Consider the following 13431-nt stretch of genomic DNA (forward strand, 5'->3'; position numbering starts at 1 on the left):
CAGAAGATCCAAATAGACCAGACGATCAGTTCATGACTCCAGCATTTATGGCGAGAACTATTTTGATCGCGATTGGCAGACTCTTTGGATACTTATACGTGGTAGTGACCCAATTGACATCATCACTACACCGGTTATAATGGTTGACGTTGGTGTGGCTTCTGTTGATGTTGATGACTTCTATGAAGAAGATCTTGTTAACAATCTTGCCAGTTTGGTATATATAATACAGTAAGTAAATAGCTTTCTTTAACCATATTAAAGTATCACATAATCTATCCAGATTTCTTCTTTTTTCAGTTTTATATGTTTAGAAATGAGTTGAATTTTATTTCATTGCCTATTCTTTTAATATCTAAACAATAATTAACATTTCTTCCTTACAGGCAATTCAACCCTAGAACATGATGAGTTAGTTAACCTTCAAGCAGAAATTGTTAATGCAGCACAAACCGGTACTTTGTACGAGAGTCTTGAAGTTGAGGTTATTAGCAATGACCGATCCTTCTCCCCCAGCCGAAGACCCAACAAGGGGTGTGAGAGCAACAAATACAACAGGAGGTCCAAGTACAGGCAATAAAACGTAAGTCACATTTAAGAAGTAATGAGTTGAAGTAGAGTTTTCTGTAGAGTTACTGTTGTAAAGAACTGGCTTGTATCGTCTTGTCCAAAGTCTTAAATTGTATTCTCATGTGTGGCTTGTAACGAACATAACCATAATGCCTATATCATTACAAAACAACATAACTAATTGGTTCACAGGTATTCTGAGAAGCAAGCTGAAGAAGAGGCATCTAGTGACCCAGGAGTAGAAATCATCTATCAATTCTCAAGCACAATGAGTATACGTTTACAACGGCTGATGCTATTTGAGATTCAACCTTGCATCTCTATATTGGATACCAGTGTAGATTTAACACAATTCTTTCTAAACTCCAATATAGGCTATCAAGCTGTGGTAATACACCATAGGTTTGATACAAATATTCTACGAAAAAAAAGGAATTATTCAATGATTTTTACATCCATGGAAAATGCCCAGGAGTATCTGATGCAGAGCTCGTCAGCAACAACACTGTAGATATAATCCATGGCTGGGCCAACTTCACTGATCTTGCCATTAATCTGTCAGGAAGTGGTTACTTCTTTAAATTCAGCATTGTTTATTCCAACTCATCCACGCTAGAAGGTATCAACTCAACAGAGTTTTCTGTCATTGAGGGTGTTTTCCACATATCAATCGCAGATCAACACTAAAAGTTGTTGAGAAATTTGATGTTCAGTTTAATCTAATTGAAGATTTTACAATGGATATTGCAGAACATCTGGATTCCAAGGTTGGTGATTTTTTAATTAATTATAAGTCATTTTCAAATTGTCAATGCAGTTTTTCTCTCTAATTAACCATCCATCTTCTATTTAATACTGCATTATAATTCTAAAATCACCATCAATTGTAGACTAGTGTATCCAATCTAAGAGCAACTTCTTTTTGAAGACTACAGTCCATTTCAAATTTTCAATGCAGGTCTCCCTCTATTTAACCCACTACCTTCTATTAATACTTCCCCCTACCCCAATTTTAAAAGCATCTTCAATTGTAGACTACCGTATCCACTCTAAGAGCAACAAACGTTACTGTTACCATGAATAGGTATAATAAGTTCAATTTATCCACGGAGGCCCAGATCAACACAGGGTTGCTCTTCCCAGCTTCTCGAACTTCACTAAATTCTTATTGGATGCTACACACACAGATCCTCTCAATTTAAGATGCAGGCGAGCATGTTCATACATGCATATACATACTGTACATTAATTAAACAAATATCCAGTCAAATGTGTGTACAACAGGGTCATTGTTTAGAAATTGAGCAACGCATTGCTTTTTCAACCTTTGACATCCATTGACAGTTTTCATTTGAGCACCCACAGAGAAGGTACCTTAAGTTAAAATGTCAGACTATGCGAATGAATCTAAGGAAGAAGAGTGCTAGCAGTGGATCTAATCAACTATTGTAAGTATTAAGCCTAAGAAATAAATATTTAGAATAATTATTCTTTGTGTTGAAGTATACAGTGCCAGTAACTACTGTTTATGTGTACACTAAACTGTTTGCCAGTCCAAACTTCTAGCATTCTCTTTATTTGCCTTCTTTCCTTCTTTGGAAACTTAAGATTATATAATCGTTGGGAAAACTAACATTATCAGCTCTATCACTCATTATTTCTGGTCATTAATGGTGATGATTTTTATATTTTTAATTAATAAACAATTTATTGAATCATGGCAATGATTGTTATTAGATTGAGAGAAAATAATTATAAATAGACCACCATGGTTCCTTAGGCAGGATGCTTTACTCTCATTGCCTTATTCTTCGGATGAGATGTAAAGCCGTTGGTCCTGTGTACTTAACAGTGCACATTAAAGAACGTGGTACACTGTTTGAAAAAAGTAGGGGATTGTCTCCCGGTGTGCTGATCTGGTAGGCGCTGCACTGCTGGCTGTCGAGGGTCCGTGGAGGGCCTAATCCGAATTTCCTCAGTTTCCAGTAAAGCTTGAGGACCAGAATAATACATTATAATAACACAGGTTGTGTTAAAATACTTCTATAAAGGAACATTCTTACATTGGAAAGTGTTAGTTCTGTAATTGTAACTTTTTTTTCCCTGAGGTTTTTGTCTGGCACTTATTCATTCGATAGTGACACTTATTTATTTGTTTCAGATTATTATGAGCCACATTATTCAGTTGCTTTCTTGGATATTGGAGAAGTTACTGTAGAAAGTCCATCGTTTGTACGTGAATATACATTTCATAATGGCTTCAGTCCTGCTATCTGGATGCAATTCAGGATAATGTAATTCACCACACAGTTGGAGCAGGTAAGCAATACCAAAATACTTCTCTTTTCCTTATATAGTAACTTACATTTTAGATTTTAGACAACAACATTGGGGTGATGCCATTTGTCATTGGGCCATCTTCTCTTAGTCATGAAGCTGTTGATAAGTATGTGTGAGAATGTAGTCATCGTTTATAATTGGTACAAGCCTGTTCTTTGATTGCGATGAGTTACAGGTAGGTTCAGTAAGAATATAAACATTTGTAGCATGTTACAAACTGAATACTGTAATTAAGCAATTATGATGAATTAGATTAGATAATGTATAAATGTAAAAATCATGATGAATGGAACAATGTTAATGACGATGAAATAAAAGTGGGAAACCCAAAAAAGACACAAAAAAAAGATATAAACATTTTCAATAAATATGAACATTTTTATTATTCATTTTAAAAGATTTTATTTCTGTTTTTCAAATGTTATTATTTTGTCAGTTTGGGGAACTATATTTTGCATTCTGTCAAATAAAATCAATGTATAGATATTATATATGCATACTTGACTTTCATAAGGAAATTTGTCAAAGGACTTTCTTACTCTTCTACCTTCTTTTTCTTAACGTGTACTGATAATGCCATTCCATTGTGTAATCAGTCACGTAATTTATAAATTCTGATTAAAATATTACATTTTCCCATTAACATTTTCATGTAAGTATTTCAGAATCAACCGGAGAATGCAGGTCAAAGTGCAAAACAATGGAAATGCTGGATACGTGAGGGCAAATTTCATGTCTGGTGATAATGGTGCTCCATTTTTTCCATTTCATGGTATACATAATTACCCAGCTATTGCTGGAAACACAAGATTGCAAGGTATGTAAAAGCATGACATAATCTGGTCCTTACTTGGACAAACCTAGTCCTTACTTGGACAAACCAGTTGAGTTCTATTGCAGGAAACGCATACTCATACTGTTTACACATGAAGCTGAATGCTTATTTGGATAACATAAAATTGCCATTGTATCCAAGTTATCACCACTGTAATGTTGAGGTTGTCCCTTAGTACTGTTTTATCATAAAATATGTCTTTAATATCGGAATACATTTTTGGTGAAACTTACCAAATGAATATATTTCAACATACTTATTTATTTACAAATAAAGGTATTTTGCTCTTTCTTATCAATAGATGTCACATTCGCTCATTTTGATACTGCGTGTAAGAAAGATCATTACGCTACTATGACCAATCCATCAAATGATGATGGTATCCACCCAATGTCCGCTGTAGGTACTGTACAAAGAAGGTAACAGTCAGAGACAAGAACAGGGTTTACATACATATACCTAATTTAGGGTAAGTACTAATAGTATTTATCCTATATATCTACGGACCACTTGCATTTATCCAAGTTACGTAAATGTAAATCATTGTGTATCCTTACTTGCTAGTTGCATTATTTTCATCAACCTAGTACACTTACCTACAATACTTTTTGTAATGTACCGATTTACAATACAAATAAGTGAGAGAGAGACAAGTTCTGTTATAGTTGAAAGCTAGCACTGAAGTGTTTATTCTTTATTCTACATCTACTATATATAATAACAATATCGGTAATGGGTAATTAATCTGTCAAGGTGGAATGTTTAGTGGTCTCAGCAGAGGGGTCTACTTTAGCCATTAGTGACCATTAAGTAGCCAGGGTTATATAGAAGTGGGTTAACATAATATATATGGTAACAGGTGAAGGAAGTATAAATAATTGGTAGCAAGTAATATTAATCAAGTTCAATACATTACATTCCCTCCCTTCTATTATAAACAATTCTAAGCTATTTATTTATAATTGAATCAAAGCAGCACTGTACTAAGTTACACTTTAAATGTATATGGTATAATGCACTGTATAAAGTAAAACATAAGATCAACATTTTAAATTGTCCAGTAATAATGTCCATAAAAGTTTCTATATTTCAGTTATTAAAAATGTCCATATCTTTCCGGCGGTTTTCTATCGCGAGTAAGGTATACTCTTCGCTGAGCAGTAATAGACTGTGCTTCGACAGTCGATTGTGATGTTTCCACTGTTCAGATTTGGATTAATGAGCATTGGAGGTAATTGTGGAGGATCATCTTTGTTTGTAAGCTGTTTATCCTGAGTTTGAACAGGCCTATAACGCTTCCTGATATGGTCGGCATGACGACGACAAACTCGTCCATCTTCTAGTTTTGTCTTGAATGAGATGCGACCGGATTTTAATATTATTGTTCCGGGTAACCATTTCAGATTTTGTCCTCTAAAGTTCTTTATATACACCTACTCTCCTTCTGCAAAAGTGCATTCTTTGCATGACGATCATGGGCTAATTTCTGTTTTTCAAGTTGAGTGATAACACGATCTGCTTGATAAGGGTGTAAAAGATCAAAATGCGTTTTCAATTTTCGGCCATTCAGTAATTCTGCTGGTGTTTTGCCAGTTGTGCTATGAGGTGTATTTCTATATTTAAATAGGAATCTTGAATTGTTTTTTTTTTTAACTTTATTTGGTAATCAAGGTTAAAAAACAATAAAATATAATACATAGAAAATAGAAAAACAATTGCACGGAAAAAACAGGCCTTGATTACAAGGAATGCCAAGAAAAGTTAAAAACTTATTTCCACTTGGGTCCTAAAAACAAGAAACTGATAACAAGAACATACAAATTACAACATAAGAATCTTGCGACTTTTGTTTCGATATATCCATCTTTCGTACGTTTCATTGTTTCTTTAAATGTGCGTACAGCACGTTCCGCAAGACCATTCGATGATGGGTGATATGGGGCTGTTAAAGAATGTCTTATTCCATTTCGCTTTACGAATGTATGAAATTCATCACTGGTGAAACATGTTCCATTGTCGGATACTATTTTATCTGGCAATCCATGCGATGCAAATATAAGCCTGAGCTTATCCACTGTGGTATTTGTCGTTGAGGAATTTACCGGAATTACCTCAAGCCATTTTGAGTATGCATCGTATTAAAAACATTTTTCCAATAAATGGTCCAGCACAGTCGATATTTAATCGTGACCATGGTCTATTTGGCCAATTCCATGGGTGCAATGGTGCTTTAGGTGGTAAAGTTTGATTGGATTGGCATGTATCGCACTGCTTTGATATGTCTTTGTCCATATTAGGCCACCATAACGAATCCCGGGCAAAACTTTTCATTCTGACAATTCCAGTATGACCGTCATGTAGTGCTTGTAGCAACTGTTTTCTACCAGGCTGTGGAACAACAATTCTATTTTCCCACAAAATACATCCATCTTGTGTAGAGAGTTCTCTTTGTCAGATCCATCCAATATGGTTGCAAGTTTTCAATTTTTGGATTAGTATTGGGCCAACCCTTTTCAATGTAGTAAAGAACTCGAGAAAGTGTTGGATCTTTAACCGTCCAACCTTTAATATCTGCTGTGGAAACTGGAGATTGGTTCATTGGCTCCATCAATAGAACAGTTTCGGCAGGTTGTGGAATTGATTCTGGTTTTCCTGGCAATGGTAATCTGCTTAAGGCATCCGCATTGGCATGGGACTTTGTCAGTTTGAATCTTAATGTATATTTGTATGTACCTAATTTCAGTGCCCAACGTTGGATTCTAGCTGATGCTTGGCTGGGCACAAGTCTGTCCTCATTAATAAGACCCAGCAATGGCTTATGGTCTGTTACCAATGTGAAATGTCTACCATAAATGTAAGACTGAAATCGCGTTACCCCGAAAACGCATGCCAAACCTTCTTTCTCAATTTGCGAATACTTTTTTTCCGCTTCTGCAAGTGTTCTAGATGCAAATGCGATTGGTCTTCCTGTACCGTCACTTTGTCGATGTGCTAACACAGCCCCAATTCCATATTGAGATGCATCACACGATAATATTATTTCCTTTTTTGGATCATAATGTGCAAGTACTCTGCAGGAAAGTAGCAATTCCTTTGATTTATCAAAAGTAGATTGTTCTAAATTTGTCCAGTTCAAAGCTTTATCCTTACGAAGTAAGGCATATAACAGAGCAATTAAGTGTGTTGGATAAGTTTGGTAAAAACTTCATAATAAGATAATAATCCCAAATAAGCTCTCAGTTCTGTCAAGTTTTGAGACGCTGGAGCATCTTTAATTGCTCTCACTTTGGCGTTTGTGGGATGCAATCCCTCTTTGTCGATCAGGTGTCCCAAATAACCAACAGATTTAACCATAAAAACACACTTACTCTTTTTTAGACGAAGTCCAGCATCTGCCAGTCGCTTTAGGACGGTTTCAAGAGTTTCGAAATGCTCAAAGTCATTCTTTCCTGTAATTAATATTATCGTCCAGGTATACTGTAACACCTTTAACTCCTTGTAATAGTCCTTCCATGACATGCTGGAAAATCGCTGGTGCTGAAGAGACTCCAAACGGCAACCGTGTATATTGTAAAGTCCCTTTTGAGTGTTGATTACAACATATTTTCGAGAATCTTTATCCAAGAGTAATTGTTGGTACGCTTGTGACATAATATGTCCAATTTAGTAAATTTTTCTTCGGGGCAAAGGATACTGATCAACTTTGGCTGCTTTATTTACAGTAATTTTGTAGTCACCACAGATCCTAATGGTAGATTTATCTGCCTTAAGTACCGGAACTATTGGTGCAGCCCAGTCTGAAAACTGTATAGGTTCAATAATGCCTTCTCGTTGTAAGCGATCAAGTTAGTCATCTACTTTCTGTCGCAAAGCATACGGAACATTTCTGGCTTTGCAAAATTTTGGCATTGTCTCTTTATCAACATACATTTTTGCTTCAGTACCCTTAAGGGTACCTAGTTCATCTTTAAATATTTCTTGGTATTTACCAAGCAGTGAACTTAAATCTAATTGGTTTATTACCTTGATTTGTTGCCAGTCCAACTTTATAAACTGAAGCCAGTCTCGACCAATTAGGGTAGGTCCATCTGTTCGCACAATCGTTAACGGTAATATTGTAGTAGTACTCTGGTATGTAACTTCAGCATTAATTTTACCCAAAACATCCATTATTTGTCCAGTGTACGTACGTAGCTTAACTGACGAAGGTTCAAGTTTTCTTTCAATAATTGCCTAAATTTCGTCTGCGACATTATTGATACCGAGGCTCCTGTGTCAATTTCCATTTCAGTATCCAAACCCTCTAACAGTATCTTAACTTTCATAGGTGGAGGACTAGACGTGGTCTTTATTCCAAATAATTCTTCATACATTTCTGTAGCTATGTTGCTTGGTTCATCGCTTGGCTCATCTGCCACAACATTTTTAACTGTTTGGGGCTTCCCCTTCTTTTTGCTAAGACAAACAGATTGAATGTGTCCTACCTTGTTACAATAATGGCAAGTTGTTTGCTTAAAATAACATTTGTCTGGCAAATGGTTATTCTTTCCACAGCGAAAACATGGTTTCGACTTCTTATTTGTATTTGACATAACTAGTTTTTATGGCTTCATAAGATTATGTTAACACAATATATGTGCATAAATTGCAATATTATAGCATAATTATCGAATTTTTTTGCCATTTTTCGAAATAATTCCTTTTTTCCCCCGCATTGAAATTTTCAAAATTTCGACCCTTTTATTTGTTTACATAACTAGTTACTATGGCTCTATAAGATGATGTTAACACAATATATATACATAAATGACAATATAATAGCATAATTATTGGATATTAAAAAGTGAACATTTGCAAATTTTCGAAAAATTCTTTCGGTCCCCAGCAGTGAAATTTTCGAAAAATGGCCAAATACTTACCCTTTTATTTTTTGACTTAACTAGTTTTTATGTCTCCATAAGATGATGTTAACACAATATATGTGCATAAATTGCAATATTATAGCATACTTATTGAATTTTAAAAAGAAGAAAATTTGGCAATTTTTCTAAAAAATTCCTTTGGTCCCCCGCAGTGAATTTTTCGAAAAATGTCAAAATTTAGACCTTTTTATTTTTTTACACAACTAGTTACTATGGCTTTATAAGATGATGTTACCATAATATATGTGCATAAATGGCAATATTATAGCATAATTCTTTAAGTTTAAAAAGTGGAAATTTTGGACATTTTTTGAACAATTCCGTAAATTTTGACTTCTTTTTGTAAGCAATTTTGTTTACATTTTCAACTGCAGCTGCAGAGGTTGGCTGCGCCAGATCTCTTACATTTCTTGTTGCAGTTTCGATGCTAGTTGCAATTTCAACAGCTTTTTCCAGTGTCAGTGCTTTTTCTGCCAAAAGACCAAATTCCGTGATTACGGACGCCAAAAACTAGATGATCTCGTAACATTGTATTGAGCGAGGCTCCAAAGTTACAGAATTCTGCCATCGATCGAAGCGATGCCATAAATTCAGGCACTGTTTCATTATCACGTCGAAAGCGTGAGTTGAATTTGTATCGCTGTACAATTTCACTAGGCACATGGACTGTGATGCCCATTCATAGCTGTTACCAGCTCATCGAATGTTTTATCCTTGGGTTTTTCTGGTGTAACCAAATTTCGTAAAAGCTTATAAGATGATGGGCCAATAACTGTTAACAGTGTTGCTTGTTTCTTCTCCTCTGTAGTAATTTCTTTTGCCTTGAAATACAAGTTACTTACTTACTTATTTGTTTTCATAGCTATCCCCAATATTGGGGACATTTCGCCGTCATTGACATTATGTTGACATAGCACAACTTTTCTTAATTTTATGAGAGACGTTAATTTTGATGAGAAGGTCATGGAACACTAATTAATTTTAAAAACAACTAAAAACCTGGGACCTGTAACCCTGACGGGTACTCTCCCTCCGGGTCAAAGGGATCCCGAAACTCATCGGTGGGCAGGGGCGCTCATCTCCCTGTTCAGGACTATTCCTGATGATTACCCAACCTATTTACATTTAAAATTAAAATCAAACATCAAGACATAACTTAATCAACTTAATGACTACTGGACATAGTAGTTATTGTCTTCTATAAAAGATGCTGGAAGCACTTCCTTATATAGTCTTCTTCTTCTGTCTGTTGTTCTTCTTCTTCCTCAGACTCTAGTCTAAAGTCTAAACGCTCAACAAACTGTGACCAATCTTCCCTTCCTTCAATAAATTCTTCAATTTTGCCAATAAGGGCCATTCTCGTCGCCACTGTAGTGTAATGTACCGATTTACAATACAAATAAGTGAGAGAGAGACAAGTTCTGTTATAGTTGAAAGCTAGCACTGAAGTGTTTATTCTTTATTCTACATTTACTATATATTATAATAACAATATCGGTAATGGGTAATTAATCTGTCAAGGTGGAATGTTTAGTGGTCTAAGCAGAGGGTCTACTTTAGCCATTAGTGACCATTAAGTAGCCAGGGTTATATAGAAGTGGGTTAACATAATATATATGGTAACAGGTGAAGGAAGTTTAAATAATTGGTAGCAAGTAATATTAATCAAGTTCAATACATTACACTTTTCATTTAATCTTAACAGTAAAGTTAATCTTTCTGATTGCGTGGAGATGGATTGTGATGCATTTAAGAAAGCAATGATCAGAGATGAAGATGGTGGAATTCTAGGAGGATCACGGCCTGGTTATGTTATTCCTGATTCTCCATACGAGTGGGATAGAGATCCGAGACGTGGACTTAAAATTCCTTATGATGAAAAATGTCCACATAAAGGTTGGTTGTCTGCTTTAATGTTGAATTTTAGCTTTTGTAAACTGTGATTCTTCCCTAAATCTTTCCTCCTATTAAAGTTGCACTCTTGAAACAAGACCAGTCCATTCACCGAAAATTTTTACGGATATGTACAGGAAGATTATTCCATAAGGTTGATGCTCTATAGTTAAACATTCTCTTTCCATAAATATTGTTCCATGCTGGAACATTTAGAGTTTTTGTTGATTGACTTCTTGTATTTTTTGTGTGAAAAGTGTCCATAAATTTGAATAGATTTGTTAAATAAGATGGTGCTAAACCCTGTAGGCATTTAAATAGCATAATTAATAAATCATTTTCCCATCTGTCATGGACACTCTTCCATTTTAGTGAGGACATCAATTCTGTTATAGGGGTGTACATATCAGCATAAAGAATGATTCTAGCTACTCTATTTTGAAGTACTTGAAGACGATTAACAAGTTCTAAGTTACAATTTGACCAAACATTACTACAGTAATCAAAACAAGGTAATACTATTGCATTAGCAAGTAGTCTTAAAGCAAAATTTGGAATATAATATCTTAATCTACGAATAATACCGATACGTTGTGATACTCTAGAAGCTACTTGTTCAACATGCTGTTTCCATGACATAAGTGAATCAAATGTAAGTCCAAGATATTTAAAATTGTCAACTCTTTCGACATCATTGCCATTAATAGAAAGAGAAATATGGGTTCCAGAAGATCCAAACGATCAGTTCATGCCAACTCCTGACTCCAGCATTTATGGCGAGAACTATTTTGATCGCGATTGGCAGACTCTTTGGATACTTATACGTGGTAGTGACCCAATTGACATCATCACTACACCGGTTATAATGGTTGACTTTGGTGTGGCTCCTGTTGATGTTTTCTATGAAGAAGATCTTGTTAACAATCTTGCCAGTTTGGTATATATAATAAGTAAATAGCTTTCTTTAACCATATTAAAGTATCACATAATCTATCCAGATTTCTTCTTTTTTCAGTTTCATATGTTTAGAAATGAGTTGAATTTTATTTAATTACCTATTCTTTTAATATGTAAACAATAATTAATATTTTTTCCTTACAGGCAATTCAACCCTTGAACATGATGAGTTAGTTAACCTTCAAGCAGAAATTGTTAATGCAGCACAAACCGGTACTTTGTACGAGAGTCTTGAAGTTGAGGTTATTAGCAATGACCGATCCTTCTCCCCCAGCTGAAGACCCAACAAGGGGTGTGAGAGCAACAAATACAACAGGAGGTCCAAGTACAGGCAATGAAACGTAAGTCACATTTTAAGAAGTAATGAGTTGAAGTAGAGTTTTCTGTAGAGTTACTGTAGTATAGAACTGGCTTGTATCGTCTTGTCCAAAGTCTTAAATTGTATTCTCATGTGTGGCGTGCAACAAACATAACCATAATGCCTATATCATTACAAACCAACATAACTAATTGGTTCACAGGTATTCTGAGAAGCAAGCTGAAGAAGAGGCATCTAGTGACCAAGGAGTAGAAATCATCTATCAATTCCAAAGCACAATGAGTATACGTTTAAGGCTGATGCTATGGAGAACCATCCATTTGAGGTTCAGCCTTGCATCTCTATATTGGATACCAGTGTAGGTTTTAACACAATTCTTTCTAAACTCCAATATACTGTAGGCTATCAAGCTTTGGTAATACACCATAGGTTTGATACAAATATTCTACGAAAAAAAGGAATTATTCAATGATTTTTTGATTTTTTCAGGCTGAAATTGTGCAAAATCTGGGACATTCTTCACATCCATGGAAAATGCCCAGGAGTATCTGATGCAGAGCTCGTCAACAACAACACTGTAGATATAATCCATGGCTGGGCCAATCTGTCGGGAAGTGGTTACTTCTTTGAATTCAGCATTGTTTATTCCAACTCATCCACGCTAGAAGGTATCAACTCAACAGAGTTTTCTGTCATTGAGGGTGTTTTCCACATATCAATCGCAGATCAACAGTAAAAGTTTTGGAGAAATTTAATGTTCAGTTTAATCTAATTGAAGATTTTACAACGGATATTGCAGAACATCTGGATTCCAAGGTTGGTGATTTTTTAATTAATTATAAGTCATTTTCAAATCGTCAATGCAGTTCTCTCTCTAATTAACCATCCATCTTCTATTTAATACTGCATTATAATTCAAAAATCACCATCAATTGTAGACTAGTGATGTATCCAATCTAAGAGCAACTTCTTTTTGAAGACTACAGTCCATTTCAAATATTCAATGCAGGTCTCCCTCTATTTAACCCACTACCTTCTATTAATACTTCCCCTACCCCAATTTTAAAAGCATCTTCAATTGTAGACTATTGTATCCACTCTAAGAGCAACTTATGTTGAAGACTAGCCAAAAGTACCTACAAGTCGACACTCCCATAAAAATCCAATTACAGACTACTTTCAAATTTGATTTCATCGGCTGTATAAATCGCCTCAAATTAAAGACAAGCCAATAGCCAAGGACATATCAACCTTGAAGAATTATAATGCAATTGCTGTAGTTGCGGGTGAAAACGATTTAAACACGGCACATCTTTTTAAAAAAAAAATAGGCATTGTTGCTGGTACAATGCAAACTTCACTCTCACAAAGCATAAACACCTTAAAAACCAGAATCTCGCCAAAACCTAGATTATCTCAAAATATTTCCTGCCCTTTATATAGTCCGTACAGCTTATTACCCACACAGTACATATCTTTTACTTACCTGTTCTGCCAGTAGGTAATTGAAAAATCAGCAAATTTTGTCAAATTAACAAGTGGCAACACTTGTACAGGTAAGAAGAATAAGAAAAACTTATTTTATTGTGTTTTTC

The 13431-nt window shown here is 35.1% G+C and overlaps 2 protein-coding genes across 2 annotated transcripts; both read left to right on the top strand.

The window, feature by feature from the left end:
• The first annotated feature begins 1812 nt into the window (after positions 1–1812).
• LOC144852404 (fibrocystin-like) lies at positions 1813–4168 on the top strand. The gene is made up of 4 exons (XM_078710188.1): positions 1813–2018; positions 2732–2889; positions 3568–3727; positions 4047–4168. Exons 3-4 carry the CDS (start codon positions 3589–3591, stop codon positions 4166–4168), a joined length of 261 nt encoding a protein of 86 aa, XP_078566314.1. The 5' UTR covers positions 1813–2018; positions 2732–2889; positions 3568–3588.
• Positions 4169–11769: 7601 nt separating this feature from the next.
• LOC144852406 (uncharacterized) lies at positions 11770–12572 on the top strand. The gene is made up of 3 exons (XM_078710190.1): positions 11770–11858; positions 12039–12194; positions 12326–12572. The coding sequence occupies exons 1-3, from the start codon at positions 11770–11772 to the stop codon at positions 12570–12572; spliced, it is 492 nt and encodes a 163-aa protein (XP_078566316.1).
• The last annotated feature ends 859 nt before the right edge of the window (positions 12573–13431 follow it).

This window comes from Antedon bifida, chromosome 9 (assembly GCF_963402885.1).
Source record: "Antedon bifida chromosome 9, ecAntBifi1.1, whole genome shotgun sequence".
NCBI classification, from domain to species: domain Eukaryota; kingdom Metazoa; phylum Echinodermata; class Crinoidea; order Comatulida; family Antedonidae; genus Antedon; species Antedon bifida.